Source organism: Eschrichtius robustus, chromosome 3 (genome assembly GCF_028021215.1).
Source record: "Eschrichtius robustus isolate mEscRob2 chromosome 3, mEscRob2.pri, whole genome shotgun sequence".
In the NCBI taxonomy this organism is placed as follows: domain Eukaryota; kingdom Metazoa; phylum Chordata; class Mammalia; order Artiodactyla; family Eschrichtiidae; genus Eschrichtius; species Eschrichtius robustus.
The window spans coordinates 85,461,412-85,487,596 of record NC_090826.1 but is presented as its reverse complement, the minus strand read 5'-3'; the positions used below and the strand labels follow the sequence as shown (position 1 = coordinate 85,487,596).

Below are 26,185 nucleotides of genomic sequence, written 5' to 3'. Positions count from 1 at the left end.
GAGTATCAAGAATATGTCTGGCACTTTTTTAGGTTCTGGGGGTACAGCAGTGAACAGTAAGCAGTAAGATCCTTGATGCTCTCCTGTAGTCTAGTGGGAGAGATGTACTACCCAGTACATGAACCAGGTAATTTATTATAGTGATTAAGTGCTATGGAGAAAGTAAAGCACAGTAATGTGATTACAAGTGACTTAGCAGAGGACTGGAAGAGGGTGATGTGGTAGTGATTTTACTGGATGATCAGAGATAATATGTGAATTCACCTGGTAAGTATAACTTAAAGTGTCAATTAAGTCATAGTTTAACAGTTTCACTCAAGTTTATATACATCAACGAACAGCCAATGCATTTAAAAATTCCCTTAAGTTGACTCTGTACAGAAGAGTAGTAAGCTCTGGCTTCTGAATATATTACCAGAAAAATCTTGCTGGTTAGCTCTTCATCATTCCAAAAATAAGAACTACAAAAAGCTCTCCACACTTCCTTCCATAACTAAGGAAAACATGTATGTGCACAGGCACCTGAACCTATCAGAAACAGGCTGAATTTCCTATTTTGCGGCATCTTATTTTAACAAAATCATCATTGGGTCTGTTAAATGATACTTTAAGTTAAAGCAGGGAATCAAAAAATACACATATACCTTAAAACATATAATTGACATACAAATGCATATTCTTCTAAGGCCTTTTCTTGGCAAAGCAATCTGATAGATTGTGTTCTTGTTCATTCATTTGTTTGAATAACAAGAACAAATACTTCACAGTCCAACCTATAGTCCCATGAGTTATAGGTTATGATATCAGGAAACTCAAACAGCAAATTTGTTTTTCCTTTAGGGAAAAAGGCAAGAAAAAAAAAAAATCACAATAAAGATACTACCCATTACTACACATATAGGGAGAAAAAAACGCTTCCCTTTTCAAATGATTCTTAGAATATGATTCCCAAAAGGCAAAAACCTGCCTAAACCTATTATTAAAAGAATAGAAGAGTTTATTGTTTTGAATTTGTGTTGGATGATTTCTTGACAGTGGATGGTGAGTAAAACAACTGAGTGAAAAGGTAGCTGGGACAGTTTTCACAGTTAAAGAAGAAGATAAATAACTTGTTTGTTTGTTTCATATTTATAGAAAAGAAGGTACTTTTCTCTTGCATTGATATTTAACATTCACTGACAGTAACCTACATGCCAGGCACTTTACAACTCTTAAGACTGCTATTATAACCCATCAATCCCATTTATAAATGAGAGGTACTTAAGCTGCCCAAGGTCAGAGTTACTAAGTGGTAAAGACAGGAAATGGCAGGAAAAGGATTAAAACTCAGGAGTATGACTCCATAGTCTGTAGTCTCAACCCACTACTACAGGAGGACCCTAAAGACAAACTTCAGGTAATATATAATGGCCTAGAGAAGATCTGTTCTTTTCTGCCAAATGCCATGTAACTAACAACATTTACACTCTGTCTTTACACTACTTGATACTCCTCTTAGTTAATAGCTTCAGAAAGGGTGGCTATTAGATATTCATATTTTAGTGCTAAATATTATGAAAGTCTCAATTTTAAATAATGACACTATGAGAATGTAAAATTGAGAAATGATGATTTCTTTAAACATAACTAAGCTGACTTTCATATATAAAAATACCCCAACCCTGGAAAAGAGAAAGGACGCTAAATGTGTGGCCTTGGGGCTTTCCTGGTGGCGCAGTGGTTTAGAATCCGCCTGCCAATGCAGGGGACACGGGTTCGAGCCCTGGTCCGGGAGATCCCACATGCCACAGAGCAGCCAAGCCTTGCGTCACAACTACTGAACCTGCACGCTAGAGCTCGCGAGCCACAACTACTGAAGCCCGTGCACCTAGACCCCATGCTCCACAACAAGAGAAGCCGTCCAATGAGAAGCCTGTGTACTGCAACAAAGAGTAGCCCCTGCTCGCCGCAACTAGAGAAAGCCCACGTGCAGCAATGAAGACCCAACGCAGCCAAAAATAAATAAATAAATCAAAGTGTGGCCTCAACTTATGAAACATGTAGGCCATTTATGACCCTATCAGAGAAATAAGGAAGATGGGGTCTCTCTGGGTTACAGATCTATGATTCTTCAGAAGACAAAGTACTATAATTTGGACTTCTTTCCACAATCCTTTCCCTTACACTTCCCAGGTAATTCCAGACAGAAACTTTGGTTTAGGTATGTAAAACTAAAGAATTTTAAAGACTGTTTTTTCAACATCAGATGATCTTATGAAGATGATTTTACTCATGCATGTAAGCTGCATATAGACTGTAGAAATCTTTATACTATTTTCCATATATGTCTTCTTAAAAAAGCCTCTGGCTTACGGAGGATGTTCTTCTACTCACAAATTCAAAACAGGACATAGAAACTGTTTCTAACTGAACATTCCAATACAAACTTAAAAGTTTTCTACCTCAGTTCTAAAGTGAACATCTTCACTTCTGAACAGTCCTAGTCCATCTCTTTTCTCTTTGACTTTTTTCACACAAAACGGTCTCACCAAGATCCTGGGTAATTTGTTAAATCCACCTGTGGCGGAAGAGCTGTGAGCCCTCTCAACCTTACCAAATCTCTCTGTTCTCACAGCATCCTTAATAACTTACTTCTAGTTTCCTTACTTCCCTGACTCATTTGATACCTGCTTCGACCCCTCTGCTAACTCATTTACTTCCCAAAATGGTTGGACTGCCCCAATCTGTTCTGGTCTTAAGTCGTTCCCATCTTTACTTGCTCATACAGACACTCCAGTAAGGGGTTTCAAAAATCAACTTCTATTTTATGAGTCTATTATTTTAGTCCCACTCATTCACCAATACTTCTAGTTCTATACTTTCAACTGTATATACCAACTTGAAGTGCATCATCTCAAAACTTTTTACTTCATCTGTCCAGTGAAAACTTATTTAATAAAATATAAGTACATTCTCATTCTCCAAGTCTTCCAGACTCAAGCATTTATAAAAAGCACTCGTAACTTCCTTTATCGAAATATAACTGAGAGGCAAAGCAGTTTTACTCTCAAGCAGTTTTAGTTAGACTTCAGGGCAAAGCACAGTGTTATACAAGCTGCTGGCTTTAGAAAAACAAAAAAATAAAATAAAGTTAATCTAAGAAAAATGAATGCTCATACTCTTTGCATTCTATATGGGAAAACAAATTTCAAAGAACAGTTAAACCAGAAATGTAGGTATATACAGGTAGAGAATACTTCTGTTATTCTACTAGCTTTAGTTAACTCCAAGAGTCACCGCACAAAAAAAAAATCTTACTAGGTTTACTGTAAAAGCTGCCTGTAACTCTGCATTTCTGAGTAGCTGCATAGCCTAGTTGCCAAAAGTAACTTATGCATGAGCTGGAAAAATATAGAAGGCTACACTAAATTAGAGGAAGGCTCACGTTACCTCTACACCTCTATGCAAGAAAGAGGACATGCTGTTAGGACCCTCATAAACATTCAAACTGAAACAACGTGCTGGAATAGTCTCAAAGTATTACAAAAAAATGAAATAACATATCAAAAATGTCTGTATGTAAAAATTAATTGGAAATCTAAGAGAATTCTGAATAACATGTAACAGAATCTATAAAATGATTTCAGTTCTTTCACACAGAGAAAAAGTCATACTTTCAGCAATAATAAATACTGATATTAAAGAACAGCAGCAGCACTGGCAGAAACATGTATACCTAACTTAAAGAGGTATTCCACTTCCACACCTATAAAAAAAAATGGACTCAGGAGAGACCATATCTTACAATTGTCAAGCCTCCTCCCCACTTCCAAAGAGGTACAAATTCCTTCCAATAAAATCCAATTCCAATACTAGTTAGAGCTAGCTGTGTCTTTGAAATGTTACACTTCTAAAGAAGGAACTAGTTTATTACAAAATAGTTTTGAATAAGATTATTTCCCCAAGACTAAGTTTCTAATAACATTAACTTTTCTCACTTCTAAAATTCTTTTTTTCTTTGACACAAATATACGTGTAGAGAAAGAAGTCTCGACAGGGAAAGGCTGTTGAGATAGATGCTGTTGGAAACAGAATTCTAGTGAAGTCAACTAGAAGAAACATTTTGGGAAAAGCTGGAATGTAAGAATGAAATTCTGTTTTGTATCTGATAATGATAAAAATGTCCTTGTAATATTGTCTGTAAAAGTCCCTTTTTGAGACATCTGGATGACAACTGCGTATTTTTCCAGGTAAGTATAGTCACTGGTTTTTAAAGGTCTTATTATTCAAATTGGGGTCTGTTTGAACATACAGACTCTCATCTTTCTATGTTAGGAAAACCACAGAAAAACTTAAAAACTCAATGTTTCCTTTGTTCAAAAAGGTAAAATAAATTGAATCTATATAAACTTATGTTGAAACAGGCTTTAAGAAATTTTACTCCATCACCACAAAAACACTTGATTCATTCTTTAGTCACAAAGTACATTATCATTCCTAAACATACTTAAAAAAAAAGGATAACAGTAACAGATTGTTCTTTCTTTTCAACAAAAACAAATCACTTTCTCTACTTTGCTCCCTTTGTTAATGGAACTACTATCCATCAACCCAGTGATTCTAGGCCAAAACTCTTAATACTTCTACCAAAGTCTACTTCCAAATAACTCAGAAATTGTCTAATTTCTTCATATATCCTTCTCTCCATATTCTACTTCGGAGACTCTAAAATTCAGGACCTCGGTGTCTCTAAAGCAGATTATTCTAAAGTTTTAAACTGTCCTATGTACAGTAGTAACCCCCCTCTGCCCCCTAAAAAATGCAAATGGAACAAAAATCCTTTCTAAGTGTAAATATCGTGAAGTCCAATCTCCTTAGTACAACAAATCAAATCCTATATCCAGACCCCTGCCCACCAGGACTTTTTTAGTCATTCCCCTTCTCACATTCCACATTGCAGAAAGACAGAACTCTACAAGTAGTTGATGGGTTTCCACAGGTAGCCTACTATTTCAAATAAATTTTGTATTTATTTTACAACTTTGTTCATTGACAAAGAACATGTCCATCACCCCAGAAAACGTCCTAATACTTATTAATCCCCAACACCCACAAGCAACGATTATTTTGGTTTCTATACTGAAAATTAATTATCTGCTCTTTACAGAAAGGTAATCACATAGTATATACTCTTTTGTGTCTGGCTTCTCTTGCTTCATATATTGTTTCTTAATATTCACTCATGTTGCTACATGTATTAATAGTAATTCTTTTGCTCTTAATGAGTAGTAATCCACTGTATGACTAACTTCTTGATCCATTTTCCTGGTGATAGACATTTAGATTGTTTCAAGTTTGGGACCATTATAAATAGTTTTTTATACACACATTTGTACAACTAGAAATGGAAGTACTGGGTCATAGGGCGGGTTTATGTTTAACTTTATAAGAAACTGCCAAACTGTGTTCCAAACTATTTTACACTCTCACCAGCAATGGCATATAGTTTCAGCCGCTCCACAGCCTCATCAACATTTGGCATTACCGATTTGTTTAATTTTAGCCTAGATTCTAGTTGGTCTGAAGTGGTATCTCATATTAGTTATAAATTGTGATTTCCTTATGACTAATGAATCTTTTCATGTGCTTATTAGCCATTCGTGTACCTCCTTTTGTCCATTTAAAAAATTACTCTCTTTGTATTTGACGTGGAAGAATTCTTTACATACTCTGGATATAAGTATTTATATATGTCAGACATGTATTGATATCTGAATGAATATTAATATTTTCTCTCAGCCTGTGCCTTGCCTTTTCACTGTCTTAATAATGTCATTTGATGAGAAGGTTTTCATTTAGATGGACTCTAGTTTGTAAAGTAATGCTTTATGGTTACTGTATTTTTGTACCTTTTCTAAGAAATCTTCATTTACCCCAAGGTTGAGGATACATTCTAGGATTTTTTTAAAAGCTTTGCATATTTAGATTTTAGGTTTAGGTATGTAATTCATCTTTTTCTGTACGGTATGAAGTAAGGTTTGAGTTTCTAATTTTTTTTTTTTTTAATATGTGTATCCAACTGTTCTAACATCACTAGTTAAAAATACTTCCCTTTCACCATTAAATGACCAAGGGACCTTTGTAAATAATCAATTGACCTTAAATGTAGGAGTTTATTTATAAATACTGTTCTGTGACACTAATCATGCTAATACTAAACTGCTGTGATTACTTCACTCTTGAAATCAAATAGTATTCTCTTTTTTTTCTTTTTCAAATGGTTTTAGTTATTCTAGGTCCTTTTTTATTTCCATATATAGTTCAGATCAATTCATCACTTTTAATGTAAATGCCTGTTCAGCTTGACTGACTGATTTATAAATTCCATCCCAATTAGGGGAAAAATGACATCTTTAACACACTGAGACTTCTACTCATGAACATGGTGTATCTATTTATTTAGGTCTTTAATTTCTCTTTGCCATGCCTTACAGTTATTGATGTAGTTATCATGCACATTTTTTGTTAAATTTATTCTTTGATATTTTGTCTTTCTCATGTTTCTATAAACGGATTTTTTTTAATTCCATTTTCCAAAACTTTGCTAATAATATCAGAAAAAAATTATCTTTGTATGGTTAATTGTATCCTGTAACCATTCTAAAATCATTTAGATTCCTTTGGGTTTTCTCTTTTAAAAATCATGTTGACTGTGAATAATACAGTTTTACTTCTTCCCTTCTGATCTTTATGCTTTTTATTTATTTTACTCGCCTTAATGTAAGCAAAAGCTAGAAAAATTGTGGAAACAGACATCCTTACTTCATTCCTCATTTTAAGAAGGAAACATTCACCCCTGCAGGTTTTGTTGTTGTTACTGTTGTTTTAAAGAAATTGATTAAGTAATTACTTAAGTTTACCTGGAAACACAAAAGCTCTAGATTAATCAATTAGTAAAAAAGAGCAAAGTTCCTCAACCTCAGTCATAAAAACGAAAATTAAAACCTTGAGGTACTACTTACACACCCATTAGAAGAGATAACATTAAAAAGACAATACCAAGGTGAGGATGTTGAGCAACTGGAACTCTCATATACTGCTGGTGGGAATGTTAAAATGGTATAAGCACTTTTGAAAACTGTTTGGCATTAAATGTACGTAAGAATTAAACATATACCTACCATACAAAACAGGTGTTCCACTCCTCAGCATTTACTCAAGAGGAGCAACAGTGGATGTTCACGTAAAGACTTGAACATGATTGCTCCTAACAGTTTTACTCATAATAGTCCCCAAAGGGAAATGACTTAAATGTCCATCAATGGCTGAATGAATAAACAAAATGCAAACACTACTCAGCAGTGAAGAGGAAAGGAAGTGAAAGCAGTACGACACAAAAGAGTACACAGTACATGGTTCTGTTTATACAAAATTCTAGAGAATTCAAACTAATTAATAGTGACAAAAAACAGATCAGTGATTGCCTGGGAAGGGGATAAAACAGGAAGGGATGGCTACAAAGGGCTATGAGGAACCTAGTATGTGTGATGGATATACATTTTGACTGTCAGTGATTTCATGGGTGCATACATCTTTCAATACTTATCTGACTGTACAATTTAAATGGATGCAGTTTATTGTATGGAAATTATACCTTAATAAAATTGAATTTAAAGTGGAAAAAAAAAGAAGAAAACATTCAATATTTCACCATTATGAATTAAATTTATTGTAGGCTCTTAGTAGATGCCCCTTGTCTACCCTGTAGAAGTTCCTCTTTTACATATTAGTTTTCTGAGAACTTTTTATCACGAATGGATGCTGTATTTTTGTCAAATGCCTTTTCTGCTTATATTAACATGATCATTTTTTTCCTCCATTATTCTATTGTGATAAATTACACTGAATTCCTTTTCCACTGTTAAACCTTACAATCAAGAGGTAAGCCTCAATTAGTCATCATGAATTACCTTTTACATACTGCTGAAAGTGATTTGCTAATGTCCTGTTAAGAATGTCTGCATTTATGTTAATGAAAAATATTAGTGTGAAATCCTGATTTCTTATATTATCTTTGTTAGATTTTGGTTTTGGTAGCTTCATAAAGTGAATTAGGGAGTATCCCCCTTCTCTTTTTCTAAAAAAGGTTAAATGACGGCTATTATTTCTTACTTTTAAGTTTCATAAAATTCAACAGTGAAACTGCCCATGCCTGAGTAAAACCACCTACAAGTGAAAACCACCTACGAGTGAAATCACCTGTGCCTGAGTAATCTCTGTGAAAAGATGTTTTTTATTATTAAAAATTCAATTTTGATAATAGAGATAAAGGTAATCCATACTTATAATATTATAATATAGAGGTAATCTATTATATCAGTTTTGGTTCACTAGATTTATAAAGGAGTTAGTCTATTTCACTTAAGTTGCTGAATTTATCAGCATTTCCAATGCCTGTGATACTGTCTTTGTCCTATTACACTGTGTAGGATCTGTAGTGATATCTCCACTTTCATTCCTGATTCTGGTAATTTATGTTTTCTTTTTCTTTCTTGACAGAAATTTTAAATCTTTCTTTTTTTCTACGACAGATATTTTCCAATGTAGGTAGATAAGTACTAATATAGGCATAGAACTATTTTCCCCCCATGCACTTCGTGTGGGGAAAATATTTCTATATTTTCTTCTATATTCCAAGAAAATATAGATGTATTTTCATTTGAAGTATGATTAAAATATGATGTATTTTCATTCAAAAATATGCCCTTTATATCTTCTGTGATTCATGTGCTTTTCAGAATTGTGTAAATTTCTAAATACTTGGTAATTTCCTAGATTTCTGTAAATCCCACTACAATCAGGTACTATATGAGCTTCAATCATTTGAAATTTATTGTAAGTTATTTTAACATCATGTTGAATATCCTATGTACATTTAAAAGGCTATTCTGCAGTTATTGGATGTCTTGTAAATGTGAGTTAAGCCAAGCTGACAGCATTGTTCAAATCCTCTACGCATTGTTTTTTTAAGATCAATTTGTCCTATTGATTACTATGAGGAATATGAAAATAGCCAATTGTAAATTTAAAATTGTAGACTTCACTGCTTCTCTTTTAATTTTGTCATTTTTTAAAATGTACTTTGAAACTGTTATTACTAATACACAAATAAAGGAATGTTATATTTTCCAATATATTGACTCTTTCGACCCTAAGAAATATGCCTTTTTATACCCGATAATACTCCTTGTCTTGAACTCTACTTCATCTGATGTTAATACAATCACATCAACTTTCTTGTGCTTACTGTTTGCATGAAATATTATTTTCCATCCCTTTTACTTTCAACTTGTGTCTCTGTATACTTCAACCTGACTACAGCAGTAGACAGCGTAGTTAGGTCTTACTTTTTAATCCAGTATGATATTCTTTGCCTTTTAATTGGACTTCTTAGACTACGAATGTCCAAAAGAAACATACTACAAGCCACATAAATTTTAAGTATTCTAGTAACCACATCAAAAGGTAAAAGGGAGTGAAATTTATTTTTATTTGAATTTTTGAATTTCAGGTTCTTATTAGTTATCTATTTTTATACATATTAGTGTATACATGTCAATCCCAATCTCCCAATTCATCCCACCACCACCACTCCACCACTTTCTCCCCTTGTTGACCATACGTTTGTTCTCTACATCTGTGTCTCTATTTCTGCCCTGCAAATGCGTTAATATACGATATTTGTTTTTCGCTTCCTTACTTACTTCACTCTGCATGACAGTCTCTAGATCCATCCACGTCTCTACAAATGACCCAATTTCGTTCCTTTTTATGGCTGAGTAACATACCATTGTATATATGTACCACTACTTCTTTAACCATTCGTCTGTCGATGGGCATTTAGGTTGCTTCCATGACCTAGTATTGTAAAATAGTGCTGCAGTGAACACTGCAGTGCATGTGTCTTTCTGAATTATGGTTTTCTCTGGATATACGCCCAGTAGTGGGATTGCTGGGTCATATGGTAATTCTGTTTTTAGTTTTTTAAGGAACCTCCATACTGTTCTCCATAGTGGCTGTATCAATTTACATTCCCACCAACAGTGCAAGAGGGTACCCTTTTCTCCACACCCTCTCCAGCATTTGTTGTTTGTAGATTTTCTGATGATGCCCATTCTAACTGGTGTGAGGTGATACCTCACTGTAGTTTTGATTTGCATTTCTCTAATAATTAGTGATGCTGAGCAGCTTTTCATGTGCCTCTTGGCCATCTGTATATCGTCTTTGGAGAAATGTCTATTTAGGTCTTCTGTCCATTTTTTGATTGGGTTGTTTGTTTTTCTAATATTGAGCTGCTTAAGCTGTTCACGTATTTCGGAGATTAATCCTTTGTCCATTGATTCATTTGCAAATATTTTCTCCCATTCTGAGGGTTGTCTTTTCATCTTGTTTGTAGTTTCCTTTGCTTTGCAAAAGCTTTTAAGTTTCATTAGGTCCCATTTGTTTATTCTGGTTTTTATTTCCATTACTCTAGGAGGTGGATCAAAGAAGATCTTGCTTTGATTTATGTCAAAGAGTGTTCTTCCTATGTTTTCCTCTAAGAGTTTTATAGCATCCGGCCTTACATTTAGGTCTCTAATCCATTTTGAGTTTATTTTTTTGTGTATGGTGTTAGGGAGTGTTCTAATTTCATTCTTTTACATGCAGCTGTCCAGTTTTCCCAGCACCACTTATTGAAGAGGCTGTCTTTTCTCCACTGTATATCCTTGCCTCCTTTGTCATAGATTAGCTGACCATAGGTGTGTGGGTTTATCTCTGGGCTTTCTATCTTGTTCCATTGATCTATATTTCTGTTTTTGTGCCAGTACCATATTGTCTTGATTATTGTAGCTTTGTAGTCTAGTCTGAAGTCAGGGAGTCTGATTCCTCCAGCTCCCTTTTGTTCCCTCAAGACTCCTTTGGCTATTCAGGGTCTTCTGTGTCTCCACAGAAATTTTAAGATTTTTTGTTCTAGTTCTGTAAAAAATGCCATTGGTAATTTGATAGGGATTGCATTGAATCTGTAGATTGCTTTGGGCAGTACAGTCATTTTCACAATATTGATTCTTCTAATCCAAGAACATGGTATATCTCTCCATCTGTTTGTCATCTTTGATTTCTTTCATCAGTGTCTTATAGTTTTCTAAGTACAGGTCTTTTACCTCCTTAGATAGGTTTATTCCTAGGTATGTTATTCCTAGGTATGTTTTTGTTACAATGGTGAATGGGATTGTTTCCTTCATTTCTCTTTCTGATGTTTCTTTGTTAGTGCATAGGAATGCAAGAGATTTCTGTGCTTTAATTTTGTATCCTGCAACTTTACCAAATTCATTGATTAGCTCTAGTAGTTTTCTGGTGGCATCTTTAGGATTCTCTATGTATAGTATCATGTCATCTGCAAACAGTGACAGCTTTACTTCTTCTTTTCCAATTAGGATTCCTTCTGTTTCTTTTTCTTCTCTGATTGTCGTGGCTAGGACTTCCAAAACTATGTTGAATAATAGTGGAGAAAGTGGACATCCTTGTCTTGTTCCTGATCTTAGAGGAAACGCTTTCAGTTTTTCACCACTGAGAATGATGTCTGCTGTGGATTTGTGGTATATGGCCTTTATTATATTAGGTTCCCTCTATGCCAACTTTCTGGAGAGTTTTTACCATAAATGGTGTTGAATTTTGTCAAAAGCTTTTTCTGCATCTATTGAGATGATCATATGGTTTTTCTCCTTCAATTTGGTAATATGGTTTATCACATTGATTGATTTGCGTATATTGAAGAATCCCTGCGTCCCTGGCATAAATCCCACTTGATCATGGTGTATGATCCTTTTAATGTGTTGTTGGATTCTATTTGCTAGTATTTTGTTGAGGATTTTTGCATCTACGTTCATCAGTTACATTGGTCTGTAATCTTTTTTTGTAGTATCTTTGTCTGGTTTTGGTATCAGGGTGATGGTGGCCTCATAGAATGAGTTTGGGAGTGTTCCTTCCTCTGCAATTTTTTGGAAGAGTTTGAGAAGGATGGGTGTTAGCTCTTTTCTAAATGTTTGATAAAATTCACCTGTGAAGCCATCTGGTCCTGGATTTCTGTGTGTTGGAAGATTTTTAATCACAGTTTCAATTTCAGTGCTTATGACTAGTCTGTTTATATTTTCTATTTCTTCCTGGTTCAGTCTCAGAAGGTTGTACTTTTTCTAAGAATTTGTCCATTTCTTCCAGGTTGTCCACATTATTGGCATATAGTTGCCAATAAATTAATTTTAATAATATATTTTAACCCAACATATCTGAAATATTACCATATCAACATTTAAATCAGTATTTTTAAAAATGAGATTATGTTGCGTTATTTTTTTGGTACGTCTTTGAACAACACACACACCCATTTACATCTCAATTAGGAGTAGTCACATTCCACATGCTCCACAGTCTCATAAAACTAGTGGTTACTGCACTAAACTATGTTAGTTTAACCAATTTACATTTACTTTTATGACTGGGTTTAACATCTATCTCTCTTTATTTTCTAACTGTCCAGTGCTTTGTTGTTCTTCTCTTGCTGTATTTGATAGTATTCCATTTTAATTCCTCTATGGACTTTTCTTTTTAAATAATAATAATAATTATTATTATAATATTAAATTATAATTATTATTATAATATTAAATAATAATACCTTTTTGAGGTACAATTCACATAAAATAAGCTGCCTATGAAGTTATAATCTAACAAGTTTTGACATATATTTACATCTGTGAAACCTTCAGCATAAGGGAATATACATATCCATCACCCTCAAATTTCCTTATGCCCTTTACAACCCTCTCCCTTGCTCTACCCACCTCTAAATTCCAAGCAACCACCAATTTGCTTTAATATGCATCTCCTAAAGTTTTATATAAATAGACTCATACCGGACATAACTCTTTTTTTTCCCTGTCTTTCACAGAGCATAATTATTTAAGAGATTTATCCCTGCTGCTGCATGTAACATAGGTCACTCTATATGGCCAAGCAGTATTTCACTGTATGCAATGGAATTCAATACCAAAAGAGCTATCTTTTTATATATTCATCTGCTGATGGACACTTGGGTTGTTCTGGATTTTAGATATTACGAATAAAGCTACTATGAACATTCATATGAGAGTTTTAATGAGTATATGCTTTCATTTTCCTTGGGTAAGCACCTAGGAAACAAATAGCTGGATCATACAGTAAATGTTTAGCTAAATTGTTTTCCAAAGTAGTTCTATAATTTTACTTTCCCATCAACAGTATATGAGTGTTACAGTTCCCCCACATCCTTTCCAACACTTAGTATGATCAATCTTTTAAATTTTAGCTGTTGCAGAGATGTGTAATGTTATCTCACTTTGCATTTCTCTAACAACAAATGATGCTGAACATCTTTTTCATGTGCTTACTTGCCATCTGTATATTTTTTTTGCTGACCAATTCAATTACTTTTGCCAATTTATCAAATTGGGTTGTTTGCTGCATTATTGTTGAGTTTTAGAGTTTATATACGTAGTCTGAATTTATATATATTCTGGATAAAAATCCTTTATCAGCTATATATATATATCAGCCATCTTTGTAAAGATGTCTGCCGCTCTATGGCTTATCTTTTCATTCTCTTAACAATGTCTTTTGAATAATGTAAGTTTTTAAAACTAATGAAGTCCCATTTGTTCTTTCATAGATTGTGCTTTTGGGGTCAATCTATGACCCCATTAAAGAAATCTCTGCATAACCCAAGGTCACAAAGATTTTCTACTATGCTTTCTTCTAGAAGTCTTATAATTTTTAGGTTCTACATTTACATCAAAGTCCATTTGGAGCTCATTTTTGTATGAAGTATAGATCCAAGTATCGATAGCTTGTTGCTGCTGTTGTTGGTAGCATATGGATAGCCTATTGTTACAGAATCCTTTGCTGAAAAATCTATTTTTTTCCTCCACTGAATTGCCTTTGTGCCTTTGTCAAAAACCAGTTGTCCATAACTGTGTGGCTTTATTTCCAGACTCTCTATTCTGTTCCATTGATCTATTTATCTTTCTTTATGCTAATACGACTTTGTTTTGGTTAGTGTAAGGTTTACAGTAACTTTTAAAAGCAGGAGTCAGCCCTCCAACTTTCTATTTGCTTTTGAATATGTCTTTCTACCTTTTTAAAGACATTGTTTCAATATGCAACCTTAATTTACCAGTATATTCTTACGTAAGAGTTAATACTCTATCACTTCATGTAAAATATAAAACCTTAAACTGTAAAATTCCATTTATATTCACTTTGTGCTAATCACTGTCATATAAACATCTATGTACAGAATGAACCACATAATTAAAAGGGTTTCTGTATACCTAAACAGTCTTTCAAAGAAGTTTAAAGGAGTAAAAGAGATAGATTTTTTTAATTTTCACACATTTATTTACCAATCCTGGTACTCCTTGTTATCTCCTGCAGATCCAAGTTTTTGTCTAGTGCTATTCCATTCAGCCTAAAGAACTTTCTTTTTTCTTTTAATGTTAGTCTCCCGTGAGATATCTTTTTCTTGCTTGCTTATAAGATTTTCTCTTTATTATTAGTTTTCAATATTTTGATTATTGTGTGCCTTGGTATGTTTTTTACGTATCCTACCTGACAGTTTTCTTCAAATTTTAGAAGTTTTCAACTATTACTGCTTCAATTACATAAGTATTTGGTACCATTCTCTTTACTCCCTCTCTGAAACTGCAATTACACATATGTTAGACTGCTTGATCGCCCCAAAGATATACTTTTACTCTCTCTGGAAGACTGAGTAATTTCTATCAATCTGTATTCAAGTTCATTAACCTTTCTTCAGTTGTCTTCAAACTGCTGTTAGTCTCAACCAGTGAATTTTTCATTCCAAATTTTGTATTTTTCAATTAGAGCATTTCTATATGCTTCCTTTATAGTTCTTTCCTCAACACATTCTTCCATGTTCATTATTTCAATATTTTCTTTTATAGCTTTAAAAATATTTATAGTCCTTGTCTGCTAATTCCAATATCACGGTCATTTTGAGGTCTATTCTTATTGAATGCTTCTTACAAGATTCGTAAAATTTGATGGTATGCAGGATATTGTGGATGATAGCTGTGGGAAGACTGAATCATGTTGTCTTCCTTAGGGCATGTTGTTTTATTTAGGCAGGCAATTCAATTACTGGTGACTCCTTCATGTCTTGTCAGGCTGGACTATCAGAGTTTCTTAACTTAGTCTTACGGCTGTCACTTACTATAGTGTATGATCCTTTCTCTTAAGGCCTGAGCTTTTTGCAGTCTAAACAGAATGTCTGAAGTAATCTGCAAGACATACGCATTCTAACTACCCAGAACTCCAATGTCTCAGAGCACTGCACAACCTATGGAATCACCATTCTAGCTCTGACCCACAGTTGGTCATTTCTGATAGACCAGGAGAGTCTCAACCTGCATATATGCAGCCCAGCCATTATTCAAAATTCTGAATTAAGTAAGAATCCCCACACCAAAATTCTGCCCTCCAACCTATGCCCAAACCCCTGGACAAGTTCCTTTTTCAGGATCCTTCTCCATAAATCCCAAATGTCTCAGCAGCTTTGAATTCCAATCTTAGTCTCTTCAGCACAGTGAGACCTCCATGCTTTACTTCAGCTCCACCTCCATATGCTACAACAGTAGGGTACCCCAAAGCAGAAAAGCCAAAGTATTCATGAGACTCACTTCATATGTTTCCCTTATCTCAGGTTTCATTATCTTGTACTATTTACTCATCAATTCCAGACAACAGGTGTCCCATATATTTTATTCAGTTTTGTAGTTTTTGATTTTGGGGAAAGATGGAAAGAAGGAAAGGCTGCTACCAGTACTCTGTCATAGCCCTACCTATTAATTTAAAAAACATTTCCATTATCAATCATTAAATGTACTACTTCAAAAAACATGAAACTAGCAAAGCAGAGATACAGACATTTGAGCCTATTTGTTCAATTATTTGTACATGGTACCTTGACTATCAAAATCATGGCCTAGTGATTTTGCTTTGTAATCATGACATGGAAAACTCAGTAATGATGATGTGCAGAAAAATTCATCTTAACATCATTATAACTATATTTGAAAAATACTTCATTATAATTTTTACTTAATTGTCAGGGATGTGTACATGTGCACTGAGGTGTACATATACACAAGCATGGCTACCTGAAGGAAATCAAAATGCTTCCATTCTTTTACAATCTTTATATTGCCCAATATCATTCCTCAAACAACTAATTCAGAAAAGGGTTTAGAAAAAAGAAACTTTGGCTTTAGGTAATAATATAAAATGTAGGGTTATAAGGCAAACTAATTCACTCATCATCAGATTCAAATTTGCTCCACTGGCCATAAAACTAAGCTCTAAAAATTAGTCTATATTTATTTATAGACAGACATTACAAACAACCAACAGTAATGTTTCAAACGTATAAAGCTTAAACACCCTAACTATGAAGATTACATAAATCATTTTATATTTCCAAGTAAATAAATAAAGGAAACCAATCCAAAGAGTTAAAAATACTGTTACCACACAGAAAAAAGATTTAAAGCACATAAAAAAAACAGCTATGCAACTGAATCTTATGGTATTTTTTTTTTTTTTTTTTTTACAGTTTGGGCTTTAGGATTTGTGGGATAAAGAAAAAATACTTAAAATAAAAATATTTTATGACACAATAAAAGCTAAGCACAAAAGTACAAAAGGAGTGAGAGTGAGGAAACTTGTAAAATGAAAGAAAAAAAGGTTACATTTTTGTGATTTAAAAAAAAAAAGCAATCAGATTTAGTTACTTGCCCACAAATCACCCACTTCAGGTTTTTGCACTTGACACATACATACTATAGTAAAATTTCTCTAAACTGTTTCAACACAGAGTATTTAAAAATAAAGGCTATTCTGGTAAAACACACTAAACTTTTGTTTTAACATTCTGCTCTGCGAAATGTCAAATAATGAGACTGTTAAGAGAGTTAACACTTACCTGTAACCACCATGCTGCTCATGTTAGAGTTTGGACTACTGAGAACACTGCCTGAGAGTAGTTCGTCAGATCCTCTCTGTTAAAACAAGAACAAATTAGCATAAGACCCCTTTACATTTAAAAATATTAATCTGAAAGTCTGTCACTTATCTGGTAACTTTTCAAACAGTGTCACTGAAAACCAAATGTCAGGTGTTACACTACTGGGAATAAAAAATTTAATCCCTAAAATAATAAGTTAACTCCACTCTCCTATCCATCTCTTCCTTTTCCACAAAGCCAACAGTGTTTCCTTCCTTCCATTCACCCAAGTCCAACAGACAATAAATAGGAAAACTGATTAGGTTTCATAATCAGAAGCCTTGGAGAACTACATCATTTTTTTAAATAAACAAACTAATGCCACAGCAGCTGGACTTTCTCACAGACACTCTGTGAATCCTTCAGCCTCACAGCCCTTTACTCATCCAGATAACTCAGGTCTTTAGAAAATGAGAACTTCACACTGGTGAGCTGGACAACTCATTTACATGAGCTGGACAATTCATTTTCATAATCATTAAAATTAAACAATTAGGTATATATTCCAATGGCTAGAACACTGTAAACAAAGGCAAAAATCTATGGAATGAGAAATTTCCTTCTGCCAATATAAAGAGATTGAATCATGTCTTTAAATCCTTTAAAGAAAAGGTTATAAATCGTATGTTTCCAGAACTGCACAGTTGTTCAAACCAACCAATGTTGTTTCAACTATTTTAAAAATGTGTGTACATACAAAAGTATGTGTGACCAGACTAATATTTAAAAAAGCTAAGTCAACTGTTTTGCATATTTTAAGTATGTGTATACTTACATACATGGGTAATTAATATTTAAAATAACTAAATCAACACGAGCTGATTTAGACAATCAGGACAAAGTTGAATGCAACCACCAAAGTGGAAAAAAATGTACAAAGGAGATAATTTACCAAAGCAATTTAGAAAGTCCAAAACAATCCGAATTAACCATAAAATTTATGTTAATTTGTGTTAAACTCATACTTCAATAAGCTGTATTATAATAAGTATCACAGTGATGAACAAATATTTATATGTCATCCCCTTTTTTAAAAGCTTTCTACTTGTTAGCAGCAAGTTCACAGAAATACAAGCATGAGGAAAATAAAAACATAGTATCAAGTCACATTAATACCATATTTACATCATATTTAATTTTTTAATCAAAGTATGGAAGATTCAGCATGGCATTGTTTTATAAGGACATGATATAATATATAGAATTAGATACTTTAGAGATCCTTAAAGTGTGGTCCCTAGAGCAGCATTAGACCTGGAAATTTCCTTAGCAACATATGTTCTCAGATCCATCCTAGACGTACTGAACAGAACAATGGAGACAGGATCCAACAACCTGAGTTTTAACAAGCCTTTCAGATGCTTCTGAAGCATGCTGAAGTTTAAGAACTGCTGACATCCATCACTGGTTCACTATCAACAACAAAAATGTTTCCTAGTTGTTTTTTTTTTTAATTTTTTCGAACACTTTTAGGTTTAAAATAAAATTGAGAAGGAACAGATTTCCCATATACCCCCTGCCACCAAAGATGCATAGCCTCCCCCATTATCAACATCCTCCACCAGACTGGTACATTTATCACCAAGGATGAACCTATTTTGACACATCATAATCACCCAAAGTTCAGTTTACCTAAGGGTTTAATACTGTACATTTTAATACCTAAGGGTCTGGACAAATGTGTAATGACATATCCGTCATTATAACATCATACACAGTATCTTCACTACCTTAAAAATCCTCTGTGCTCTGCCTATTCATCCAAACTCCTCCCAACCCCTGATCTTGTTTGTTGTCTCCTCAGTTTTGCCTTTTTCAGAATATAGCTGGAATCACATAGTATGTACCATTCTCAATTGGCTTCTTTCATTTAGTAATTTGCATTTATGGTACCATGTACCCCTCATGCCTTTTCATGGCTTGATAACTCATTTTGTTTTACTGCTGATAAATACCCCATTGTTGGGACGTACCACAGTTTATTAATCCATTCACCTACTGAAGGACATCTTGGTTGCTTCCATGTTTTGGCTATTATGAATAAAGCTGCTATTAAGATCCACGTGCAGGTTTCGGTGTATACGTAAGTTTTCAACTCCTTTGAATAAATACCAAGGAGTTGCTGGATCATACGGTACGAGTATGGTCAGTTTTGTAAGAACAGCCAAACTGTTTTCCAAAGTGACTATATAATTTTGCATTTCCACCAGGAATGTATGAATATTCCTGACACTCCACATCCTTGCCAGCATTTATGGTTTCCAGTGTTCCAGACTTTGGCTATTCTGACAGTGTAACAGTATTTCACTGTTATTTCAGTTTGCATTTCCTTAATGACATATGATATGAAGTATCTTTTCATATACTTATTTGCTATCTGTATATCTTCTGTGGTGAGATGTCTGTTAAGTTCTTTGGTCTATTTCCTAATCGAGTTGTTTTCTTATTGCTGAGTTTAAAAGTTTTTTGTATATTTTGGATAACAGCCCTTTATCACATGTATCTTTTGCAAAAGTCCAGCTTATCAATTATTTTTTTCATGGATTATGTCTTTGGTGTGGTACCTAAAAATACATCTTTATACCCAACTCATCTAGAGCTTCTCTTACCTTATCTTCTAAGAGTTTTATAGTTCTGCATTTTATATTTAGGTCTATGATCCATTTTGAGTTAATTTTTGTGAAAAGTGTAGCATCTGTGTCTCAATTCATTCTTCTGTACATGTATGTTCAGCTGTTCCAGTAGCACTTGTTGGAGAGACTACCTTTGCTCCTTTGTCAAAAATAAGTTGACTATATTTATGGGGGGGGGGGCTCTATTCTGGGCTCTCTATTCTGTTTCACTGATCAACCTGTCTGTTCTTTCACCAAAACCACACTGTCGTGATCACTGTAGCTTCATACTAAATCTTGAAGTTGAGTAGCATCAGTCCTCCAACTTTGCTATTCTCCTTCAATACTGTTGGCTATCTGGGTCTTTTGCTTCTCCATATAAATTTCAGAATCAGTTTGTTGACATCCATATAACTACTTGCTGGAATTTTGATAGGGATTGCACTGAATCTATATATCAATTTCAGAAGAACTGACATCTTGACAATACTGAGTCTTCCTATCCATGACCGTGGAATATCTATCCACACTTACTTGGTTCTTTGGTTTCATTTATCAAAGTTTTGTAGTTTTCCTCATGTAGATCTTATATATATTTTGTTAGATTTATACTTAAGATTTTCAATTTGGGGGGTGCTAATGTAAACTGTATTTTATTTTTAATTTCAAATTGCACTTACTCACCATTGGTATATAGGAAAACCATCGACTTTCCTATTAATATATTAACCTTGTACCCTGCAATCCTGCAATAACTACTTATCAGTTCCATGAAATTTTTAGTCAATTCTTTTGGATGTTGTACATAGACTATCTTGTCATCTGCCAACAAGTTTTATACCTTCCTTCTCAATCTGTATACCTTTAATTTCCTTTTCTTGCCTTACTGCATCAGCAAGGAATTCCAGGAGGATGTTGAAAAGAAGTGGTGAGAAGGGACATCCTTGCCTTGCACTTGATCTTCATGAGAAAGTGTTGAGTTTCTCACCATTAATATGATGTTAGCTGTAGGGTTTTTTGGTAGATGTTCTTTGTCAAGTTGAGGAAGTTCCCCTCTGTTCTAGTTTAGTGAGAATTTTTATCATGAATGGGTGCTGAATTCTGTCAAATGTTTTTTCCTCATCTAGTGATATCATATGATTTTTCTTCTTTAGTCGATTGATGTGATGAATTAACCTAGTTCTCTTTGTTTCTATGACAACTATGCCATATGGCATTAAGAAAAAGGATTCTGTAGTTCAGCTTCCACCTACTATGTCACTGGTAAATTACTTACCTGTTCTAAACCTTAACTTCCTCATTTGAGAAACAGAGATAACATCTTATCACAGTCCTTGGGCTCTGACAGGTTTCAGGACTGAGACTAGCCCAACAACTTTCTCCTCTGGAGAAGAGAGAACCATGACAGAAACACGTGACAAGGATGTGAATATCAAGTTCCTGAGGAAAATTAGATTCTCAGAGAGAAAGAAAGGTTCTCACTCATGTATTTCTGGCCTCCACGAACACAAAGGTGCTACAAAGGAGGTGGACTGAGTGCTACCTACCTGCTAAAAGCTGTGAAAGCACAAACTCATACAACCAATAAAAATATAAAATACATATAATAACACACTGAAGAGGATCAATAAAACCAAAATTTGATTTTTTGAAAACAAGACAACAGAATAGACAAACTTTGGATGAGAATTAGGTAAGGAAAACAAAAAAAAGCATAATTATGTATCATTAGGTCATGCAGACAAGAATAAAAGCTCAGGGAAAAACTGAAGCAACCAGATGAAAAAAACTTAGCCCAGTGAATAACCTCATGGAGCATACTGATACCATTTTCTTACAACTGCAGGACTTTCACTTATGAAAAATCAACTTCTAGGTTATTTACACCACTATGTTCTGCATTTCCATTTTGTTATAGTGGCTTAGCCTTTACCCTAAAATATATACATCTGTAATGTGAAAAAAAATGACACTGCATATTTTAACTGGCTATCTGTATAAGAGTAAAAAAGACAAGAAAAATGAAATTGGATCCCCACCTCGTACAATAAATGAATTAAATTTTTTTCTGATGAATTAGAGACAAACGCAACAGATAAGACTTTTACCTTTTTCAGAAGAAAATATTTTTATGTTTATATATGAGTATATAAGTCACAAAAGTGGATCACATACTATGTAATGAATACCTCAGTAAGTTCCATAGAGAAGAAATCGTACAGATCATAATATCTGGTCAAACACAATAAACATTTTAATGAAATTAAGAGAGAAAAGAAAAATAGAACAAAATCCAATTATAGTTTATTCAGATAAAATTTTGAAACTGTTCCTAAAAACCTGAGCCAAAGAGAGAATTTAAACTTCAAATACAGATTCCTATGAAAATTTAGAAAGAAAGACCAGTTACTCATAAAAAAATAGGCAAGAGATAAGATTAGTTTTCAGCACACATGAAATGGAAATTATCCTTAAACAGAAAAGTTGTTTCATCTTGCTCACAGTAAAAACAAATTCAAATTAATACTAGATTTAGATGCCATTTCACCTCTCAGACTGGCAAAACCCCAAGCATTTGACAATATACTATACTATGGCTATGGGGAACTGAGGTACTTGCATACTTTCTATACAGTGGTATAAAGAAATGAGAAGATTTTCCATATATAGCCACGGAATGATTTCCAGAGTGTATTTCTCATTAAGTAAAAAAGGTAAGATATTAAACCCTGTGTATTCTGTGCTACCTTTTCTCTAAGGTGGTGGGAGCGAGCACGTAAAAAGAAATTCACACTTACTTCTATTAAATAAAAGAATAAACCAAAAACTAGTGAAAACAGATACCTATAAGGGGATAGAAAAAACAAAGTAGAGTAGACAGAAGTGAAAGACTAGACATCTGTGAATGTAGCTTGTTTTGTAGTTTTGACTTTGGAAAATTTATTCAACATGAAAAATATTGCCTAAAAATGAAAACCAAAATGTAACAAAAAAACCTAACTATTAGCTTGGTGGTAGAACTGCACACAGAATTATCTCAATAGATTTTAAAATTCTGTGATTATACTATACATTCTTTGCGAAATACACTTTAAGGACAAAAATAACTGCAAACTGTATTACAATGTTAATGTTAACACAGATGTTGCTTTTTAAAGAAACTAGTATATATGCAATTATGTTAACATTAGCAAGCAAGAGTTTACAACATACAAGAGATACAAACAAAAAACTGGAAGAGGAAAAACTGTAAAATTACATACGAATTGTAAATAAATGAGTTCAAATATATGTCTCAAAAAAATTTTGTTAGCTTTGTGAATTGAAAACATCTTGAAACAATAACAACCTAAAAGCAACTGGCACCTCTGCACCCACATTACTGTGGTCTCTAAGGACCAGGTCTCACCAAAGGGCCATTCTTTTTAAAGAAATGGCTAATTGAAGTTTTGGAGAAAGAAATGATACTTTAGGTTAAGTATCAAAATTACCAGTATTATGAGCTGCTGCTGGCCCAAGATGAGAAAATTTAGACATTTTTAAAGGAATGATCATTGCAATAAGACTGGAATAAACATAAAAATCCTTGCCTTCACAACAACCTAACATCAACGCTAAAGAACTCACATTACATTGGAGTTACTGGAGTTACCAGCTCATGAGGAAAAATTTTTTAACTGAAAATCTACCCTGCTTTTTTTAAATAAGGGTGTTTCAGTATGACCAAATATTTGATGAAAAAAGATCTTCCGAACAGAAAAATATATTAAAATATATGCAAGAGAAAAAAAATAATATCACCATTTTTGCAATACCCAATGAAATTACTCAATTATTAGCTACTAAAGCCCGCTAGGTGAAAGGATGATAGAGCACTCTATACTGGATGCATCAAGCTGAGGACACCTGAACCTACTGATAAAACATCACAAAGAGGTAACTAGACATGTTCCTCCCGGTGTGATACATTAGAAATTACGGTTATATACATTTATAAAATACTCTTGCTAAAAATTAAACCTGAATCTGATCAAGCCTGAATCTGAATCTGATCAAGCCTCATCTAACTACAAGTACACAGGAAATACAAGACATGAGAAACACACAAAATGACAACATGGAGGTATAATCAGCAAAATTATATTTGTCTGAAAATTGTACAGAATAGATGACCCAGTTTCTCTAACAAAAAAAATCAAGAAAGAGGGAGGGAGAAGGAAAACTAACTTATAAATAGACTTAAAAGAACCATATCAACATGTTGACTTTCCTTGATCCCTGATTCAAAAAGAAAATATGAAAGACTTCTTTAAAGTGACCGGGAAATTTTGACTACTGTTAGACATTAGATGATATTAAGAAATTATTTTAGTGATGGGGTGGGATTGGGCAAAATAAGTGAAGGGGATTAAGTGATACAAACTTCCAGTTATAAAATAAATAAGTTACTGGGATGTAATGTACAGCTTGGGGAGTATAATTAATAATATTACAATTCTTTACAGTGACAGATGGTTATGGTGATCAATCTGTAATGTATGTAAATTTTGAATCATTATGTTATACACCTGAAACTAACATAATATTGTATGTCAACTATACTTCAATAAAAAAGGAAAAACTTGTTTAAAATTTTATTAGGTGTGATGATATAAATGTCATCTTTAAGAGATTATTATCTATTAGAGATACACATTGAAGTATTTAAGAATGATATAAAATAATCACTGAGATTTGCTTTAATATTCTCCCACAGGAAGACAAAGAAAATATATTATTATACCATTCACCCTACTTTTGTATACCTTGAAGCTTTCACAAAGCTTAAAAAAGTGAAAAAGATACAACACGTTGATGAAACACATTGAAGAAGACACAAATAAGTGGAAAGATATTCCATGCTCATGGACTGGAAGAATACTGTTAAAATGTCCACACTACCCAAAACAATCTACAGATTCAATGCAATCCTTATCAAACTAAGGATTTAGTATAACTAAGCCCCTTGGCATCAGTTTTAGCAATGACTTTTTGGCTTTGACACCAAAAGCAAAGACACCAAAAGCAAAAATAAATTTGGACTATATATCAAACTTTTAGCTTCTGTAGAGTGAAGGAACCCATCAACAAGATGAAAAGGCAACCTACTGAATGGGAGAAAATATTTACAAATCATATATAGAAAATTAGTATCAAAAATAAAGAACTCATACTACTCAGAAAAAATGAACAGTATGATTAAAGAATGAGCAGAAGACGCAAATAGACATTCTTCCAAAGACACACGAACGACCAACAGGAACATGAAAAGGTGCTCAACATCACTAATCATCAGGGAAATGCCAATCAAAACCACAATGAGATATCACCTCACACCTGTTAGAATGGATATTATCAAAAAGATAAGAAATAACAAGCACTGTCGAGGATGTGGAGAAAAAGGAAGACTTGTGCACTGATGATGGGAATGTAAATTGGTGTACCCACTAAGGAAAACAGTATGGAGGTTCCTCAAAAAATTTTAGAAAGTACAACTGTATGATCCAACAATACCACCTGAGTATTTCCCCGAAAGAAATAAAATCACTAACTATAAAAGATATCTGCACCCTGTATTCATTGCACCACTATTTACAAGTCAAGACATGGAAACAACCTAGGTCTCCATCAACGCATGAAAAAAATGTGGTTAATCTATACAATGAAATACTATTCAGCTATAAACAGAAGAAAACCCTACCATTTGCAACAACATGCAAATGAGGTCATTAGGCTAAGTGAAACAAGTCAGAGAAAGACAAACACCATATGATCTCATTTATATGTAAATTCTTAAAAAAACAAACAAAAACCCAAAACACTCAACTCAGATACAGAGAACAGTGGTATACAGAAGCACAGTCAGGCCTTTTGGGGGGGGGACCGAGGGGGGGTAGGAATTAGTGAAGGTGGTGGTCAAAAGGTACAAACTTGGAGTTATGACATAAATGACTCCTGATGGTATAATGTACCGCATGCTAATATAGTTAACAATACTGTATATTTGAAAGTTGCAGAGAATAAATCTTAGAAATTCCCATCACAAGGAAAATAATTTAACTATGTGTGGTGATGGATGTTAACTAAACTTACTCTGGTAATCATTTTGCAATATATACATACATCAAACCATGTTGTGCACCTGAAAATAACATAATGTTTTTACATCAATTACACCTCAATCTTAAAAAAAGAAAAAGAAAAAAGGGAACTCTCAAAGTCAAAGCTTTCTGCCCAAACTATCAATTGATCTTTCTTCATCTTGAATGCATTTTTAAACAAGAAAATAAACATGTTAGTGATGTAATTTAAAGTGGACAAAAAATAATAATACAGTAAAAAACAGATCTAGTGTGGGCAGAAAAAGACAAAAACAAATTAGTGAATCATGAAACAAACCAAA

At 33.6% G+C, this 26,185-nt stretch overlaps 1 protein-coding gene across 5 annotated transcripts in view; it reads right to left on the bottom strand.

Annotated features, from left to right (window-relative positions):
* PTBP2 (polypyrimidine tract binding protein 2) overlaps window positions 1–26,185 on the bottom strand; it is an 80,335-nt gene that overhangs the window by 41,708 nt on the left and 12,442 nt on the right. For all 5 annotated transcript variants that reach the window (XM_068540383.1, XM_068540379.1, XM_068540382.1 and 2 more), the window contains exon 3: window positions 17,051–17,126. In XM_068540383.1, the coding sequence (XP_068396484.1) occupies window positions 17,051–17,126 (76 nt within the window). The remainder of the gene's footprint in view (window positions 1–17,050; window positions 17,127–26,185) is intronic.